Here is a 21,236-nt window from a genome sequence, read left to right on the forward strand (position 1 = left end):
TCCCAAATTAATGATATATGGACAGCAACAAGAAATAAGTTCACTGTTCCTACCATCAAGGCCATGCTTATTGTGAAGACAAACTTCAACCTCCCCTGCCAGGAGTTCATGGAGAAGCTGGCCAGAGAGCAAGACAGAGCAATCCTGAAGAAAATACATTATTCTGAGAAATATACAGATTATGTTGGTTTAAGTATATTATGTAGTTACCAATCTCATCATCTTATTTTTTTTTTTATGTTGTTAAATATTTTACATATACTATTTTCTTATCAAGGCACAAGGCGAGACCCAGATGGTTGGAATCTTACAATGTTTAATAATCCAAAGGGGTAGGCAAGAGAATGGTCGTGGACAGGCAAAAGGTCAAAACCAGATCAGAGTCCAAGAGGTACAGAGTGGCAGACAGGCTCAAGGTCAAGGCAGGCAGAATGGTCAGGCAGGCAGATACAGAGTCCAGAAACAGGCAAGGGTCAAAACCAGGAGGACTAGAAAAAGGAGAGTAGCAAAAGGAGTATGGGGAAATACACACTGGTTGACTTGACCAAACATACAAGACGAACTGGCACAGAGAGACAGGAAACACAGGAAACACAGGGATAAATACAATGGGGAAAATGAGCGACACCTGGAGGGGGTGGAGACAATCACAGGAACAGGTGAAACAGATCAGGGCGTGACATTTCTCTGTTTTCTTAAATTTTGCTCATGTTCTCTTCTGCTCTTATTCTACCCAGACCACTGAAAGGCTGTTCTGTCTTGTCTGTAGTGTTTCTGTAATATAGTTGTTTTCTCTGTCTATCACAGTGTGCCTGTTAGACTAAATACATGAAACCGGAATTGTCCCCTTTTTTATTTAATAGACATTGGATATTTTAATGATATATTGACCGCCGAACTAGAAATGTCCCCGGTTTTCATTTCAGAAATCTGGTCACCTTAATAAGGATCGGCCCCTTTAAAAAACATTTTTTTGCCAAAAATGTCATAGCTCAGGCCCTGAAGCAAGGATATGCATATTCTTGGTACCCTTTGAAAGGAAACACTTTGAAGTTTGTGGAAATGTGAAAGGAATGTAGAATATAACACATTAGATCTGGTAAAAGATAATACAAAGAAAAAAACAACATTTTTTTGTATTTTTTTTCTACCATCATCTTTTAAAAAGAAGAGAAAGGCCATAATGTATTAGTCCAGCCCACTAGATGGCAGCAGTGTAAGTGCAACGTTTTAGACTGATCCAATGAACCATTGCATTTCGGTTCAAAATGTATCAAGACTGCCCAATGTGCCTAATTTGTTTATTAACAACATGTTTATTAACGTTGTAAACTGTGCACTCTCCTCAAACAATAGCATGGTATTCTTTCACTGTAATAGCTACTGTAAATTGGACAGTGCAGTTAGATTAACAATAATTTAAGCTTTCTGCCGATAACAGATATGTCTATGTCCTGGGAAATGTTCTTGTTACTTACAACCTCATGCTAATTGCATTAGCCTACATTAGCTCAACTGTCCCGCAGGGGATCCACCGATCCTGAAGAAGTTTTTAATGTAGTAGCCTAAACCTATCGATGTTACATTGAGCTGGGTGAATGGAATATGAATGACAGCCATCCAATATGCTGTAATAGAAATAAGGCCATGCTCATTAAAAAAATAGTCCTCTCTCATCTTAAACGGCACCTACCGCCACTGGTATCTACTAACCCTAGCCCTAAACTTAACCCTTACCCTAACCTTAGCAAACAGTTGCTTATCAACATATGATAATGTGTCTGTCTGTTCATAATATGACCATCTGTAGAGCATCTACAGATGGACTATTCGGATCCGGACTATGCAAATAATGTGTGACTGTAATATGTATTGTGTGTAATGTGTCAAGGACAATTGGTCAGTATGTTTTCTTATAGTGATTTGTCCATAGTAGGCCATTTTGAAATGTACTGTATAAAACCCTCATTACTTCTTTGCTTTTGTTAAAAACCCTGAAGAATTCCAAAAGCCAAAATGCATTGGTTTTTAATTGTAACAATCAAGAAGCTTTTTTATTTACTTCCATTGTCCCAAGGGTTTCTGTCTGAGGGAAAGAATTTGAATGAGATTAGTGTTTTTGACACTCAAAGTTAATCAATCACTTGATGAAAGTCCTTGCTGTCTCATGAGAGTTTCAAGGGACACTTCACACACTGTTCCTCCGGCCAAGAGCCAAAAAAAGGCGATCTTCTCGTCTGCAAGGCAGCAACAGCCAGGCACTCATGATGTCAAATATATGGCAAGTATGGCAACCGCAGGGAAGAGATGGGATTACAGTATTCAGTCGAGGCTGCTTCTGTGGTGTCTATTGTCTTAGGTCAGATAGCACAGCTCACTGCAGTAGTGGAACACCAGCGACAGGTAGTAGAGTGACACCACCTGTCTGGAGACATGGCTGTGCGGAGTAGAGGCTCAAAAGGGCACCTCAGAAGTCCTTGTCCCAGCCTGACAGCTCATCTGGAGGCTCCTCCAGCTCTGGGGGAAAGATGTCAAAGTGGCTGTGGTCCATCGGCCCCTTCAGCTGGGGAGAGGAACATCAAAGAACACCAGTCAGATACAGTCACATCCAATAACTCCTTTGACGGTATAATTCTGTGAATAGAGTACTATGCATCAGAACACTTCACTTCTCTCTTCAGTGGGGATATTAGCTTCTGGCATCTCAGCCCCTCCCCGTTGAAGCCCTGGAACCACCTGCAAGACGTCACAAAAAGTCAGCTATTAATTTTGTCAGAACTACAGATCCCATCATCCCCCAGTGCCCACACACTCCACCAGACCCAATACAATACAGAACAGTTGGTATAGATATTGCATACATGCACACACATCACCCCACAAAGACATCAAGCAGTGAACAAAATGTTTTATTCTGCAGGAAGACACACGCACAGGAGTATTCAATCACAGCAACACTAACAACAGAATGATTTAGGTCATATTGAACTGCTAATAGGGCCACTAATGTTTACATACCATTTCTACCAAACATCACTCGCCTACACAGAACAGGAACATCTCTCTAATGACCAAACAGATGTCAAAATGGCTGTCACGATTTTATGATTTGCTCAGTGAGTTCCTCCAGCTTCGAGCATTAGTGCTCGGATGACTGTTGAGAGGAAGCCAGCTCTGCCAGTCCTACGGTCTATTCAGGCTCTGCTGATTAAATAAGGAGACAAATGCACCCCCCATTCTCACAGCTAATTGCTCCCAGGTGAAAGTGCTGTTTTTTATGCAATACTCCCTATTGTGACATGATACTGAAGAGAAGGGGGGGGTGCTCAACACACATTTGTCTGCACAATGCAGAGAGGTATGACACCAATGGGTTCTGAAATAATTATCCTAATGTCTCTGGGTGACTGAATGGAGAGAGAATGATCCATAGCCGACAGGTTATGAAGGCACCACTGATCAAGTTGTTCAAACTGAGCTGGATTTATATCACATTTGATCAGAAATCCATCAATGGCTGAATACGTTAAAGAACAATAGCTGATTGGTGGCTAGGATCTAGGATCTGTCTAGGTGTGTAGTTGGTGTTGATGATGCTTTATTAAAAAGAAGTAGACCTACTTGTGTTTCTTAATGTCGATGATTCCGTTCTTCTTATTACCAAGCCTATCCACAGGGTTGAGCCTAAAGGCAGGACAATATATATGTACCTGTTATTGTTGACAACCATCTGGACAAACAGAATGCTGACAACATGATTGCAGCTAATACCCTATACACACGAAAGCAGGTTGATACAGTAGATATGACACAGCCTATTTGATTCTGACCTGGTCTGGTTTGATATGTGATTATTGTCAATGCAGGCCACTCATGGACCAATTACATTCAATTGTTTTTGTCTGGTCAATTACTAAAGGCACAATTGCTGTGTGACTCACTGAGCTGGCCAAAGGATTTGAAACATGGTGCTCACTAGCCTTATCCAGTAGCCTATTTATGGCCAATCGAATATCAACATATTGTTTTGTCAGCTGAAAGTGTGTCAAAGTGCACTCTGGGTCGTTAGTAAATTCAGAGCGTTGTCAGATTGTCCATGCATAAGTTCAGAGAATTTCACTCTCTGAGCGTTCAGAGCGCCACACTGGACGCTCTGGCCGAAGAGTACAGTAGGGTTTATCCGAGTGTTCTGAACTCACAACAGCAGTCAAGCACCCAAGCTAACTGGCTAAAGTTGGCTAGCTTACTAGCTACTTCCAGACACAAATGAGTGAACACACTCTACTGACCTAGCAGACCTAGTTGGACTGTTTTCAAGTAATTTAGAGGGTTATTGAATGTAACTGTGCTGCTGGCAACAATTTAATAAAATATTTTTGCAGACGTTTACTGTCACCTGTCATATCCACAAGTGAAGGGCGTTGGTAAATTCCCTAATTATTCTCTCTGGCACTCTGAGTACTTTGGCACTCTCAGTACAGAGTGCTCTGCTATCGGAGCAGACTGCCAGATTGAATTGACAAACACATCCTTTATATGCTGCCAATTACCACCACGACAACGTTTAGATCCAGAGGATCTTCGTCAGGTTTACTGGTGTTAAGGTGCTAATTGGGAGAATACAGTGAGTAGTGTTTACAAATTCCCTGCCGGTGACTGTTATTAGCACCTCACAACCCCGAGCTGCACACTCCACTCCCCATCCCCCATGACCGGAGCCTGAGAGTCTAGGGGGTACCATAAACCAGCCTCTCAAACGCTCTCTGACCTGTGTGACTTGTGCCCTGATAGGTTGCTAGGGATGTTACTAGGGGGATGGACATCTGTCCATCCTCTTAAATATACAGGTCACACGGTGTCTCTCAAGCAGTGGCAGAGGGCAACGTCTCTGCCCATCAACAACAGGACTCACTCATATCTCTGAACTTAATAGTTGGTTGTTACTATGGCTGTATGCTGCCTTTGTGTATAGCTGTATTGTCATATGTGCAGGTAGCATATACATTTTCATACAGTCTTTCCCTTGTTAATAACCTTGTTGCGCTACTCGTGCTATCAGTTATAGTATTGTATACAGTGGATTCATTACCTCTGTTTATCCTGTTTCAGAACCACTACCATTCACAGTGGGGAGGACGGCTTAAAATAAAGGCTTCGAAGACATGGAAACCAATTCCGGTCCAGCCATTACCACGAGCCTGTCCTCCCCAATTAAGGTGCCACCAATCTCTTGTGTTCCAGTACCACTGCACAGCCATTCTACTAACTTTCCCACTTTTCATTCTCATGTGCATCCCCATATGTGTGTTTAAATAAAGTTCCTGTGTGTTAACTCTTGGGCTGTTTTATTCCCCTTTAACCGGGGGCGTGTCAGTGATTCACAAACCAGTAAAATACGCTCTCTTTCAGTAGACCTTTCTGTTCTTTTCATGTAGGTTATACTTTATTAGCCCAGCACCTATGTTTTTAAGGATGTACGTATGACCACAATTATTATTAGTTATTTCTTTACATTTTATTTAACTAGGCAAGTCAGTTCAGAACAAATTCTTATTTACAATGACGGCCTAACCCGGCCAAACCCGGACGACGCTGGGCCGATTGTGCGCCGCCCTATGGGGAACTAAAGTTTCATTATTTGTGTTGGCTTTACCTCAAACAAAGTAGACAGACACACTGTTCATTTAATTCAACTACAGCCTCTTATTTGTCGCTTAATGGGATTACTACAGCAGCAGTCAGTGATGCCACAGCCACATACTTGCAGAGTCTCCTGATGAGGTCATCGGGGCGCTTGCTGATCCTCTCGGGGAAGTCAACCTTTTCAATCCCGTGGAGGACCATGGTGTAGATCTTTATAGGGTCAGTTTCAGAAAATGGTGGGCTGGAAGAGGTGGGTTGGAGGGTAGAAAACGGGTAGAAAACAAATAGGGGATCCTGAGGGATCTTGCTCATGATGAACATGACAGGCTCTAGCTAAATGGTATCGTGGATATGCTTGGGACACTTACACACACTGTATTGTCTGATGCAGCCCAACAAGCTATCTCAAGTAGTCTGATTGACACTAGGATGTTGAGTGTATGAGGGTCTAATATGTTACCGTGGTTGTGGAATGAGGCCTAACGTCTAATGGTTCCTCACAGAGTGAAGTGCCTGAAGAGCCTTATTCAAGATTCAAGCACATACTCAGTGTCCACGACACTCCACCCTTTTGGGGCACTGTTATTGTCAAAGGCAGACCACATGTCATACTGTCCTACTGACTCACCTGCCAGTCAGCAGCTCAAAGATGAGGATCCCTAGAGACCAGCAGTCAGCTCCAAAGTCATGGCCCTTGTTCATGATGACCTCTGGGGCCACATACTCTGGGGTCCCACAGAATGTCCATGTCTTCTTCCCCAGGCCTATCCTCTTAGCAAAACCAAAGTCAGCCTGAGGAAACAGACAGATACTGTACTGGCTAGAATGGCCTTACTGAAGAGCTCACAGACTTTCAATTTGGCACCGTCATAGGATGCCACCTTTCCAACAAGTCAGTTCGTCAAATTTCTGCCCTGCTAGAGATGCCCCGGTCAACTGTAAGTGCTGTTATCGGGAAGTGGAAACGTCTAGGAGGAACGACGACTCCGTGAAATGGTGGGCCACACATGCTCACAAAATGGGACAGCAGAGTGCTGAAGCGTGTAGCGCGCAAAAAAAAGTTGCAACAATCACTACATAGTTCCAAACTGCCTCTGGAAGCAACGTCAACACAAGAACTGTTCATCGGAAGCGTTCCATGGCCGAGCAGCCGCACACACGCCTAAGACCACCATTCACAATGCCAAGTGTCGGTTGGAGTGGTGTAAAGCTCGCCACCATTGGACTCTGGAGCAGTGGAAACGCCTTCTCTGGAGTGATGAATCACACTTCACCAACTGGCAGTCCGATGGACAAATTTGCGTTTGGCGGATGCCAGGAGAACGCTACCTGCTCGAATGAATGGTGCCAACTGTAAAGTTTGGTGGAGGAGGAATAATGGTCTATGGCTAGGTCCCTTAGTTCCAGTGAAGGGAAATCTTACCGCATACAGTATAATGATATTGTAGAGGATTCTGTGCTTCCAACGTTGTGGCAACAGTTTGGGGAAGGCCCTTTCCTGTTTCAGCATGACAATGCCCCCGTGCACTAAGCAAGGTCCATACAGAAATGGTTTATTGAGATCGGTGTGGAAGAACTTGACTAGGCTGCACAGAACCCTGAACTCAACCCTGTCGAACACCTTTTGGATGAATTAGAACAGCGACTGCGAGCCAGTCCAAATCGCCCAACATCAGTGCCTGACCTCACTAAACCTCGTGGCTGAATGGAAGCAAGTCCCAGCTGCAATGTTCCAACATCTAGTGGAAAGCCTTCCCAGAGGAGTGAAGGGGGGACCAACTCGATATTAATGTCCTTGATTTTGGAATGAGATGTTCGACGAGCAGGTGTCCACATACTTTTGGTCATGTAGTGTATGACTATGTACAAACAACTGAAAATGAGCAGTGATCAAATTAAGGTCTATTACCATTTTGACATAGCCTTCTGCATCCAGTAGTAGGTTTTCCGGTTTCAGGTCTCTGTAGATGATTCCCCTGGCGTGGAGGTAGTCAAAGGCTTCCAGGACACAGGCAATGCAGAAGCGGGCTGTCTGCTCCTCAAAGAAACTCCTGTTTCACAGTCAAGGCCAACATTAAGACACATACTAGAATTTTGTACTGATTATTTTTAAATGGCATCATAAGAGCGATAGTAATGGCCTCTTTTTTAAGGCACAAACTCCACTATGGTTCATTGGACAAAGCCTATGGGAAAATGAATGGAGTTTTTGAAGGGTTTTGGAATAAACGTTGAAAATAAGGTCTGTGATAAACACAGGCTTAAGACATCTTATAAATTTTGTTCTATGAGATAATCTTAATCAGCTAACATAACTTTTTATGAATTTTTATTCATTTTGCCCATAGGAATGGCTGTACGAACTAGAGGTAAATCCTAAAATGTTTTGTTTTTTAGGACTACAAGCTGGCGAGCTCTATTGATTACAAGCTTTTGAGGTGTTTTAGCAGATGTAAGACAACCTACACTCACATGTCTCGTAGTACACTCCACAGCTCACCACCCAGGCAGACTTCCAGTAGCAAGTACACATACCTGTCATCTCGGAATGTCCGAAACAACCTGGAACACAAAGTGACATTTAGAGGACTTAGTGTGGCTTTAGAGGACAATGTGGCTGGTGTGGCTTTAGAGGACAATGCCCAGTGTGGCTTTAGAGGACAATGTTACTGTTCTGGGCTTCTTAAAGACATGACTGCTTGACAGAGGTCTTCTGCTCCACAGTATATTTCTTTGGATGAGGTACTTTCAGGTGTTAAGCTGCTTTTTGTTTGCCTTGGATCTGTTTGTCAATTGAGCCCCAAAGAACAGTTACTAGGAAAGCAGAGTGAGAGAAAGGAGCATTTTGAAAAAGAGAGAGATGTGCGAAGATGGATATGGCATTCAAACTGAACTTTCCTCTTTGAGTGGCAGCTGGAATCAGTGTTTGCCCAGACCTTTTGTCCTTGAATGTCACAGGGCGGATAAATCAAACCTCAGTCTACACTCCGCGGTGAGACCAAGGACAACGACATTCTCCAAAGGGACTCCTTAGCAACTCATACTGGACCCTAGAACACGTGGAGATGGGCCTCTCACTCTTAATAGGAACAGTTCTAACTTTCCTCTCATGAACCACTTCTTGTTTCATGGTCAACACCCTTCACTTCCACAGTCCCTTTTCCCGTGTCAATCTGAGGGCTGACTTGTCTTATAGGATATTCAGTGAAATGAGACCTTTCACTCTCAAGTCATGGGAGTCATGGCAATGGAACTAAATCACTTGGGAAATAATAAACATCCCTTTGTCTAAAACTAGCCAGGTTTCCATCCCTCCATTTCATGCGGATTAATTACCTGATGTATGAAAAAAGTCATGACTGACCTGATGGAAACAGGGGATTTTATAAATGCTGACAGACAATTTGTTCGTTCGACATGGAGGGATCTTTTTGGTCAGTAAAATGTATTATGCGAGAAATGGCGGTGGAAACGCCTTTATGTGGAAATATAGTAACCATCACATCGAAGTAAATTTGGAGTCAAGCGACGATACAGTACCAGACAAAAGTTTGGGCACACCTACTAATTCAAGGGTTTTTCTTTATTTTTACTATTTTCTTTACTATAGTGAAGACATCAAAGCTATGAAATAACACACATGGAATCATGTAGTAACCAAAAAAGTGTTAAACAGATTCTTCAAAGTAGCCACCCTTTGCCTTGATGACAGCTTTGCACACTCTTTGCATTCTCTCAACCAGCTTCATGAGCCAATCACCTGGAATGCATTTCAATTAACAGGTGTGCCTTGTTAAAAGTTAATTTGTGGAATTTCTTTCTTTATTAATGTGTTTGAGCCAACCAGTTGTGGTGGTCAGAGGTGGTATACAGAAGATAGACCTATTTGGTAAAAGACCAAGTCCATATTATGGCAAGAACAGCTCAAATAAGCAAAGAGAAACAACAGTTCATCATTACTTTAAGACATGAAGGTCAGTCAATGTGGAAAATTTCCAGAACTTTGAAAGTTTCTTGAAGTGCAGTCGCAAAAACCATCAAGCTCTATGATGAAACTGGCTCTTATGAGGACCGCCACATGAAAGGAAGACCCAGAGTTACCTCTGCTGCAGAGGATAAGTTCATTAGAGTTAACTGCACTTCAGATTGCAGCCCAAATAAATGCCTCACAGAGTTCAAGTAACAGACACATCTCAACATCTGTTCAGAGGAGACTATGTGAATCAGGACTTCATGGTCGAATTGTTGCAAAGAAACGACTACTAAGGACACCAAGAAGAAGAAGAGACTTGCTTGGGCCAAGAAACACGAGCAATGGACATTAGACCGGTGGAAAACTGATGAGTCCAAATTAGAGATTTTTGGTTCCAACCATAGTGTCTTTGCGAGATGCAGATCAGGTGAACGGATGATCTCCTCATGTATGGTTCCCACTGTGAAGCATGGAGGAGGTGGTGTGATGGTGTGGGGTGCTCACTCTTTGTGATTGATTTAGAATTCAAGGCACACTTAACCAGCATGGCTACCACAGCATTCTGCAGCGATACGCCATCCCATCTAGTTTGCGCTTAGTTGGACTATCATTTGTTTTCAACAGGACAATGACCCAAAACACACCTTCAGGCTGTGTAAGGGCTATTTGAGAGCTACATCAGATGACCGGGCCTCCACAATCACCTGACCTCAACCCAATTGAGATGGTTTGGGATGAATTGGACCGCAGAGTGAAGGAAAAGCAGCCAACAAGTGCTCAGTATATGTGGGAACTCCTTCAAGACCATTGGAAAAGCATTCCTCATGAAGCTGTTTGAGAGAATCCCAAGACTGTGCAAAGCTGTCAATAAGGCAAAGGGTTTGAAGAATCTCAAATATAAAACATTTGTTTAACACTTTTTTGGTTATGATTCCATGTGTTATTTCATAGTTTTGATGTCTTCACTATTATACTACAATGAAGCAAATAGTAAAAATAAAGAAAAACCCTTGAATGAGTAGGTGTCCAACCTTTTGACAGGTACTGTATGTTGTGTGGTTCTCCCACTACTACTCGTGAAAGCATGCAGTTTATTAGGCTACAGATTAAATCCATTAATGTGAACTTCACAGGGTGGTGAAAGTGAGCTTGATGCTCCTTTCCAATACATTTCGAGGGTCTTATTCTGGTGACATGATGATCGATGTTTGGCTGCCCTTTGACAAATCAAAATGATCCATAATAATCTCACCATGTATAGTTAGCCCTACCCACACTGTATCTGTGAGCTGTTGGCTATAGTGCACGTGTCAAGACCAGAGTGGGCACATTTGCGATATTACGTAACGTTTTTTGTGACAGACCATCAGTCGAGTTGAAAAATGCAATTGAAACCCATTTAACTTTTTATTCGGGTACATTGGAATTAAAATCGCAAAAAAGTTACTTTTATGCGCACTATGTCATCAAGCACAGCCTTTTATCCGCAATCAGTCAGTTTGATGGAGACACATCTCTGGTGTGAAAATGGGCATATTGTTTTATGCAGATTTTTAGAATATTGGCATGAAAATCTGTCTCCAATTGGATGGAAACCTAGTTATACTAGATCACAGTATTTGTTTCATGAATTTTAAAACTATCAAAAGTATGTGAAAGTAAGACTGGTCTAGGCAGCATTTGCCTCATTTATATTTCAAGTTTGACTTTTGTTTGAAACCGCTCTAAACATGCGTTACTCATTGACTAGATGGATACAATACATGCTGTATTCATTTCCATGGTGAATACAAACACTCTCTTCTCTGTTTCATAGATCTGAACAATGAATTTGTCCTTCACTTAACTGTTTGTTTATGCATTCAGTGGATACACGAGGTCCCACTTTGCATAAATGAACCTACTGTGATTGTATGATGTTGTATAACCATACGTTGTTTATGAAACAATACAGGATCCTCAAAAAGCAAATGATGATTGGAAATAGAGTACAAAATCTACAGTGGGGCCTGAAATTGACACCCTTGATAAAAGATGACTGTATGAAATAAATCATTTAAATACTGAGCTATATTGTATGCTCAACATTTCATACCCCCAAGACATGCTAACCTCTCACCATTACCAATAACAGGGGAAGTTAGCATTTGAGCATACAATATAGCTAAGTATTTTAAACAGTCATTATTGCTCATCTTTATCAATGGTGTCAATCATTTCAGACCCCACTGTATATGATTTTCCACATGGGAGGCCTTGCAAACATCAATATGTCTTGTCTCCCTCTTCAAATAAAAGTTTATTTGTCACGTGCGCCGAGTACAACAGGTGTAGACCTTACAGTGACAGAGTAGTGGTCCTTGCTCTTTAGATTGAACCTGATTGTCACATGGTCCAGGTGATAGCGGTCATGTTCCATTCATATTGGAACTCCTTTACACTGATATAAACATGTATCATGTGAAGTACTCTAAGAAAACATTGCAGTTGTCAAAGCTTGAACAAAAGCCTGAATAAAAGGCTATGGATGTTTACACTGCTTTGCGGACTCTGCAATAGGCAGTGTTGTGTGAGGACAACCAGAGAGCATTGTGAGCGCGTGACGCAGACCTGACTATGAAGTGTGACTTGGTCAGCTGAAGGATGTTCCTCTCAGAGTAGATGTGCTCCTGTTGTCTCGTGTCCAAAATGTGCTTCTTTTTAATACACTTCAGAGCAAATGTGGTGTCTTCATCTCTCAGTTTCACCTGCAATATAAGCATAACAATTATTGACATGATGTTACATCGTTTTTATAGCAACTGTAGGCCTATGCCCTATGCTGTTGTTTTTGCCGTTGCTTTATGGTGTGGTGTGACCCAGACGTCAAGCCACTCACCAGCTCTACTCGGCCGAACCCACCCATGCCCAGTGTGGCTATGATCTCCAGGTCCTGGAAGGGGTCATGGGTGGGGAGGACAGCAATCCTCTCCCTGAGCCGATGCACTTCCTGGGCCTCTGGGGACGAGTCGATAACGGGGGTATGGGGCCTGTGGAAAGAGGGAAGGAGGGAGGGAGGGAGGGAGGGAGGGGGAACCATTTGGGTTCAACTCCTAAATCTCTGTTTCTGCCCACAGTGGGGCCCTAAAATGTCTGGGGTGGTTGGGTATTTGTCAATGTAACTGCCATTTGTTATTTGAGTTATGTGGAAACAGTAATTTTGTGGAACAACTTACAGTGCATTTCTCCTCTCGTCACATCGGGAGAGCTCTTCGACATAATCCTTCAGGTACACCTGCAGTTCCTCATAAGTGCCCACCATCTGGTTGAAGTTGCTGGAGAGGTAGCATAAACACACGACTGCTGTTTCCTTTCAGTGTGTGTGTGTGTGTGTGAGTGTGAGTGTGTGTGCAGTGAACGCACTCACTCTCTGTCCACCACCAAGCACTGTGTGTCATTCTCAGTAGAGATGATGTTTGCTGAACGCACATCCTCACTGGAAAGAAACAGACAGTCGTATTCAGCAGAGCTACACACAATTGAATCAAATTCACCACAGGATCATGCAATAGCCGCCGGATAATGCATATCTTTGTCAGACAGACATTCCAAGGCCCACTACTCTACAATATTGTGAAAGGATTTGATTGAAACCGCGTGGGTAAAATGTGTGGATTGTCAGTCAGGGGGCTAGCAATGACAATTGATAGAAAGTGGACAAACGCATATTAACATGGGAGAACGAGGGAACCGACGGTGTGTTACAAGTGTGTCTGAAACTTGCCTTGGTGCAAAACAAACCAGGCCAGAGTGCTTTTGCCCATTTAACATTTTGAGTCGGTCAAAGCGATCAGTAACAGCTCTTACCTTATGAGGGCTTTTTCTCCAAAGTAGTCGCCCACACCCAGCGTCTTTATCTCCCGCGGCTCAGTACATCCCTCCATGGTCTGGGTGACACACACCTGGCCAGAAACCACAGCATGTTAAGGGCTATCTCTTTTGCCCTCGATCCAAAATGGCAGACTACGTTTTCTGCAATCAAGATTGCATGATCTATCACGGTCGGGTATAAAGCACTTTAACTTCTCTGTAACGCCAGATACGAAAGTGACTCTTTTCAGCTACAAACATGAAACGTGTCTCATTCGTGTCTTACCTCTCCTCTAGCTATAATGAAGAAAGTGTTCCCTTCTTCGCCCTCCCGAATGATATACTCTCCTTTATCAAAATAGTCCTAGGCATGAGACAAAATAATCAACCAATCTTCCCAAATCACCTGTTATAAAAAAAAGGCTGATTAGAAACAAAGTAAAAGGCTCACAATTTCCAGACAGTCAACGATTTTAGAAAGCTTCTCCCCTGGCAGGTCTCTCAGCAGAGATACACTGTAAAAGATAAGGACACAGAGATTGTTATTGGGGAAAAAATGTGGAATTAGCAATGCAACATATTGCCAACTACTTCAAAGATAAACTTAATAGTAGACACTGAGTGTACAAAACATTAAGAACACCTGCTCTTTCCATGACATAGACTGACCAGGTGAAAGCTATGATCCCTTACTGATGTCACTTGATAAATCCACTTCAATCAGCGTAGATGAAGGGGGGAGACAGCGTAAATAAGGATGTTTAAGCCTTGAGACAATTGATACATGGATTGTGTGTGTGTTCCATTCAGAGGGTGAACGGGCAAGACAAAATATTTAAGTGCCTTTGAATGGGGTATTGTAGTAGCACAGGAGGTTGCTGGCACCTTAATTGGGGAGGACGCGCTCGTGGTAATGGCTGGAGCGGAATGATGGAATGGAATCAAATACATCAAACACATGGTTTGATGCCATTCCATATATTGCAACACAACATAAGGAAGGTGTTCCTAATGTAAAATGTTTATTTCAATTTTTTTTAGGGGGTAGATCAGCTTTAATATTGCAGATAAATTCCATCAATGTAATTGTCTGCATCACTTCCAATCCCCCATATATATTTTTTGCATTTATTTATATACATATACATACATACACATACATACATACACACATAAATACATACATATACATATATATACACATCTTTATTTAAATATATTTTCCTTTATTACTTTTTAAACCTACCACTTCTTTGCTAATTGGAGTAAACTAATGAACAACAACACTTAGGCTTCTACTTCCAGCTTATACATACTATATACAATTTACTGGCACAGTCTATTTTACATGAATATTTTGTTTGTTTTTTCTCCTGTCCTTCCTCTAACCTCAACCATTTATTTATTTCACAAAAGTTCTGAACCTATATACGTTTTACGGACACTGTATGTTTTATATCAGTTATCTTAGCTGTTATTAGCTGTTATTATTCCCAACCTTCAGCTCCATTCAACCCATCTATCTCTTACAGTAACACCATCCATATTGGATTTCTATTTGCCAAACATTAGGTGTTCCTAATGTTTGGCTTCGTCAGTGTACTGTACATGCGTTCGCATCTCAAACTTTCATGCATCTCATCTCCCTTAGACATCAAAGCCTGCTTCAGGGTTGAGGACCAAGCCTCGAGCTGTACCTGCGTAGGAAGCTGAAGTACTCTTCTTGTGTGGCCTGTGTAGACTTCATCATAATACTCTGGAAGGTCTGACGGTCCAGAGCCCAGATATGAGCCTGGGATACAGCTGGCCATTGGAAATCACAAGTCCGATCAACACGCCACACAACATCAGACATTCACAGGGCCGGGTATCCTTAGAACGTTATGTGAGTTGGCAAAACATTGCGTGAACATTGCATGAACGTACTTTCAATATGTGAAAAAGGTGTGTGCTTCCTACAGTACTATTCCATGCAAGATTCGAGAAAGCACCTGTGTGAAATATGGTTTTGCACATTCTAATGACGATTTAATAGTCCCTTGGTGACTTCTCAGAAAATCATGTGCCGCAATGCTGCTCTGTCATACATTGGTAATCATGTATGTCACATGCGTGGTTTGTTGCACTTGAGTATGAACACTTTGTTTACGATGTGGGTGGGACAGTATTGTATCTCAAAGGGGAAATCCTCTCATTCTAGAGACTCTACTAGTTAAACTCACCTTTCACTGTAGCAGTTCTCTTACAGTTGTACAATATAGCCAACTCTCCAAAGGCAGTCCTGGGACGCATCTCTCCAAGCAATTTGCCATTCTGCGTGACCTTTAGCAGGCCATCTGAAGGGACAAAACCTAGCCTGAGTATAGACAAACAGCCAAAGATATACTGTGTGAGAAGATAATAAAGTCAATATGACCTGCCAGCACATAGAGGTAGTTCCCTGGTTCTCCCTCGTGGATGACCAGTTGGCCATCAGTGTAGATCCTCTCATACATGCAGTCCACCATCTCCCTCAGGTGCTGCGGATCCAGCTTCTTCAGGAAGTCATTGTTCATGATGGCGTCATTGATTAGCTTCTTGGTGCTGGGAGCAGGAGGAGCACAGATAAGAGGCACGGACACTCTACTTGTAGAGGTCAAAGGCTTGTTTCACCTCCATATCAATATTCATCCAGCGTTTTAGTTGGAAGTCAAAGATCAGCTTTGACAGCAAGTCAAGTAAATTGGTACTTGGAGCACAAATGGGCAGATTATTTTGAATAATGTGGGTTTTATTGCCTCTGGATAACTTTTCTGAACAAAATAATTCAATGTATTGCAGTAAAGTACTAGGATAGCACACCAAAAGTCGAATTATTTCACCTTAAACAGCCCACTAAGCCCTACATACAGTAGGGGCTGCTAACTGGTGGTTGAGTTTGCGCGACCATGAGTAAACGCTTAGTCACGAGAGACTTTCAACGACGCCGTTACTACTGTATTTATACTACAGCATTCATGTTTTCACAGATGGACAAAGCACTATGTTGTCACTCGTCTCTAAACCAGCCACATAAAAGACAAAACTGTTGATGTAGTACCGTTAGTGCTGTCAGTTTCCCCCCTGTATCCCTCTTAACTACAAGGCCTATGTATTCACATCAGACAGCCGAGGGCCAGTCCATTAACGTAATATCGACCTGGTGAATGAACTAAAGCAGGAGAGTATGAGGCAGGCAACCGAGGTCTGCTTAATTGAAGCCATAATTATCCAGTCCATACATATTGCATGTTGATGCTCAACGCCTTTGTTTCCCCGTGTGCCTTCCAATTATCCCCAATGCTAATACAGGATTTCGAATCTCCTTGGAGTGGCAGACACTACAAAGGCTTGGCCAGAGCTGTTGTTCTTTCAAGAGAGTCAGACAGTTTTCCTGAGAACACTTGGGCCGAGAATCAATCAGAACACAGATTTGGACAATGCGCCGTTTAAAAGGTCATTTACAATTAAACCGACATATGCACCTCTTCCTGTGAACGTGGTCTCCGTGAACACGGGAACATTGACTTTAAAACGTGCATTGCGGCCCAAGCAAGATACCCCTACCTACATGTACATATTACCTCGACTAACCTGTACCCCCGCACATTGACTTGGTACCGGTACCCCCTGTATATAGCCTCGTTATTGTTATTTTATTTTTTACTTTAGTTTATTTAGGAAATATTTTCTTAAACTGCGTTGTTGGTTAAGGGCTTGTAAGTAAGTGTTTCACGGTAAGGTCTACGCCTGTTGTATTCGGCGCATGTGACAAATAAAATGTGATTTGATTTGAGATCAGATTGAATCCCGGCATAGTTATTTTTTTATGTGCATGTAGCCTATACCAGACACCGGACTCAGTGAGAACAAATAATGATTAAAGGCAGGCTTTATCATCACAGACCCGGCTGATTGCTTCTAGCCTATTGGGAAATAGGTTAGAATGTAATTAAATGTGGGAGAATGAGACAATAGGAACAAGTACAATAGAGGACAGTCAGTCTGGGCTGTCCACCACTACATGGAAATGTTTCTAGAGTTATTATCCCTTCCAATATCCTCAACAACATTGTGTGGTACTGTTGATGTCTGACACCCACCTGGAGTCCTTGCGGACACGGGCCCTCTCTATGGACACATGTTGGGCTCTGAAACCCCCGCAGAAGTGCCCTGAGGTGGGCTCAGCCGACACGCCCTCCTTGGCCTTGAGCCTGCAGTGGACCTCCACGGCCACCCTGTGGAAGCGGGTGGGACCCTGGTTGATGACACTGAGCATGCGGTGGCTGGGGTAGTTGGGAGCCGGAGTGGAGCGGCCCAGGCTGTTGTAGCCGATGGCATCCTGGAGCTTTTCTATATGGGAGACTTTAGCCTCCAGCTCTCTCTGCAGGCTTTGCAGCTGCAGCTCCTGGGCTTTAAACTCCTGGTCCCTCTGGGCCAGCTCCTCTTCCAGGTGGGCTATCCTGAGCCTCAGGGGCTCCGTGTCCCACACTGGGCTGCCCTGAGGCTCCACCTTGAGGCTGAAGGCCAGGCATCTGTCCTCTGGCCGTGGGGCTTTGATTGAACCGTTGCCCATGGCCAGCTGTTGGCTGGCCACCATAGGAAAGCTCTTGGTCACCCTCGTCTTGTCACTGATAGGTCTCCGTCTGGTGAAAAGTCTCCTTTCTCCTTGAGAAGAATGTTATGCTTTATGTTACGGCCGGCTCTGTCCTTTTTGGGGCTCTAATCGAGATTTGGTAGCTAACAAAATCAATGGCTGGAGGTCAGGGCACCTGGGCACGTGCCCTGCGTGCCTGGTCGGTATTTAGCCATGATTACTACAAGTTTAGATAGCTAGCTAGACTAATTTACCAATCTAAAGAATTGTTAACTTGTAGGATAATTGAGTGAACATGGATAATTGACATGGATAATTGAGTGACTGTCAGTGACTGACATAACAAGAGACAAATTGCTGATGCACAAATTTCAAACTTGCACCTTGTGTATTCTACTATTCTAACTATTTATTTTTCTCCCCAATTTTGTGATATCCAATTTCGATCTTGTCTCATCGCTGCAACTCCCCAAAGGGCTCGGGAGAGGTGAAGGTCGAGTCATGCGTCCTCCGAAACATGACCCGCCAAACCGCGCCTCTTAACACCCGCCCGCTTAACCCGGATGCCAGCTGCATCAATGTGTCGGAGGAAACACCGTTCAACTGATGACCGAAGTCAGCCTGCAGGCGCCCGGCCTGCCAGAGGAGTCGCTAGAGCGCAATGAGCCAAGTAAAGCCCCCCCGGCCAAACCCTCCCCTAACCCGGAAGCCGCTGCGCCACTCGGGAGACCTATTCTAACTCTTAACAGTAATTTGAGACACCGACTGAGTTTTGTGGAGAGAACATTTCTCAATTTTATAACACATTTCATTCAATTCTACAAATTCTGCCATGGGCAGAGGGAAAACATTTCTGTTTTACAGCTAATTTCCTGTAATTCCCTAGCGGCCTGGGGCCCTAAGCAACTGCTTATACCTGGAGCCGTCCCTTTATGTTAAAATAGATGTGATCAGCAACAGATCATCTTGAATAGATTTTGAATCCACAGGAGATTCATCCCTACGATAATATTTAATTGACAAACTACCTCTAAATTTCCAAGCATCAATTGCATTCAGTTTAACCTCCAATGAATGAAACTTGGTGAAAAAATACTGTACAAGCCAATGACTGTGAAAATAAGGAAGCCTATATTCCTGCATTCATTGCACGGAACTGATACAATATCTTCCAAAGGAAACGTTGACATAACTGAGATACAATGTATCACTATATCTTGAGAATGCTATTCTAGAGCAGTGGTTCCCAAAGTGATGTCTGCAGATGAGGTACTGCAGGGAGTCTGCGACCAGATCTTAATATATATATATATATATATATATATATACTTACATTGTATTGTATTGCACTCTCTAAACGTCTTCAAAAATGTATTTAATCTGTTGTTGCTAGCAATATTCCCATCCCCAAATATCTAATTGTATGTATATTTTGCCCCATGGCAAAATGTGTATAATTGCACGAAAATAGTTCTAAAACTGCTAAATGTCTTCTCTTCCCCAAGGAAAAATGTATAGATTTGCAGGAAATTTGCTTCAATTCTGCAAAAATGTCCCTTTGATGCCAAGGGGGGGGGGCTTTAAAATATTTTAAAACCCCCCCCCCCCCCCCTTGGCATCAAAGAGACATTTTTCCCAGGGCCCAAGACTTCATTAGTCCGGCCATGCACTGCAACAGTAATAGTACAACTGCTTATATACCATTTTTAATCAAACTCTAAAGTAGGAGTTGTATTCAGATATAATGAGGGTGTCCCTGAAGTATTTGCTATCACAAAGGGGTTCCCCTGATGCAAAAAAGTTTGGGGACCCCTGTTCTAGAGAATGTAATAATTATAATTTTATGATATTGAAACACTGACATGCATTACAGTATGCTGCAGCAACACAACAACAAGTATGATTAAAAATGCCATGTATATATGGTATACATGTTGTAAAATCAAAAGTTCACACAGCCACAGCCACACATCAGAACTTGTCCTATCATAGCCTAAATGAAATTGCACTAGCCTGCAATATGTCACAACAATAGCCTAAGTCGTAGCTATATTACTTACAATATCGTCGAGTACGTTCCTGGTTTCTCAAAATGTAATGCAGTATTTCATAAATGTAATGAACGAGCCTCTCCAGATGTTCAAACACTTGCGAAAAAAAACAAAGACGGTCATCTCCCTTGAATGGACTGTGATCTGTGACATCCTCCTCAGACGCTAGTTGTCGTTAATGTGAGTACTTATGTGGAAATAATGGTACTCTTACTCGGTCCAATGACCGCAAGAAAAATCAAGGCTACCTCTGGTGGCTACCCCTGGTGGTCGCATGGTGTTTATCGATGTAGAAACGGAGTTGAATACTGGCCATATTCACACCTTGCGTTATATTATTATATTAGTATATTATACGTTTACATGATGGCCAGGCGTATGTCTTGATTACCTCTCTCAAAGTTCAGTAGATTAGCATATATTTGACTCAGTTTTATCAGAATAGATGCTCTATGCGACTGCAGGTTATTTCCACAAGGTTTAATTGAGGATGCCTCCAGCAACAACAATTTAAAAAACGATAACTCAATTCTTTATTTTTGGAATTATTGACAATGTTCTCAAAATGTGACATGTATTGAACAGTGAAATAACAATTGGCAATCAGTGACGTACTCTGCCATTTACGATCTATAAAAAGCAAAAACCTTTTCTGAAAAAAACCACAACTGTTAAAACACCTTTGACAGCACACTCAACGAAGTTATTGAAACATACTGAACTCTGGATCAGATTGATTTAATTCAAATGTTTACGGATGACTCACATTGAGTCTCAAGAAACAACATTTTTAAACCTCAGTTTAATGTTGACGTTGCAAATTGTATTCATTTTCAAGAGTCTGTAACACCAGAGGAAGTTATAAAAGGTCACTTAACTGACAGAGTTCCTCATCTTGTGCAGAATTGGCCTATCAAATATATGCCCATATATGGTGTATAGTTATTTCGCTGTTGCTATTAAATGGTAAAATAGTGCTTATAAACAATAATATCAGCATGCAGATGGTTTTGACATCAAATGCATTGAAATAAATGCCCTCATATCAGTTCTCAGTTAGCTACTGAAACTGATTGTCACACAAACTGGTTTTAAAATATTATAC

The 21,236-nt window shown here is 42.4% G+C and overlaps 1 protein-coding gene across 1 annotated transcript; it reads right to left on the reverse strand.

Annotated features, from left to right (window-relative positions):
* Window positions 1-337: 337 nt before the first annotated feature.
* Window positions 338-20,289, reverse strand: LOC111977420 (cGMP-dependent protein kinase 2-like). Its single transcript, XM_024006832.2, has 19 exons — window positions 20,141-20,289; window positions 17,587-18,151; window positions 15,882-16,048; window positions 15,688-15,801; window positions 15,163-15,268; window positions 13,917-13,980; window positions 13,752-13,829; window positions 13,463-13,557; window positions 13,023-13,091; window positions 12,832-12,930; window positions 12,495-12,645; window positions 12,227-12,363; window positions 8,116-8,205; window positions 7,553-7,694; window positions 6,272-6,435; window positions 5,762-5,884; window positions 3,622-3,684; window positions 2,670-2,736; window positions 338-2,563 (listed from the first exon to the last, which is right to left on the reverse strand). Exons 2-19 carry the CDS (start codon window positions 18,081-18,083, stop codon window positions 2,468-2,470), a joined length of 2,322 nt encoding a protein of 773 aa, XP_023862600.1. The 5' UTR covers window positions 18,084-18,151; window positions 20,141-20,289; the 3' UTR covers window positions 338-2,467.
* Between the last annotated feature and the right edge of the window lie 947 nt (window positions 20,290-21,236).

The sequence above is a fragment of the Salvelinus sp. IW2-2015 genome, linkage group LG18, assembly GCF_002910315.2.
Source record: "Salvelinus sp. IW2-2015 linkage group LG18, ASM291031v2, whole genome shotgun sequence".
NCBI classification, from domain to species: domain Eukaryota; kingdom Metazoa; phylum Chordata; class Actinopteri; order Salmoniformes; family Salmonidae; genus Salvelinus; species Salvelinus sp. IW2-2015.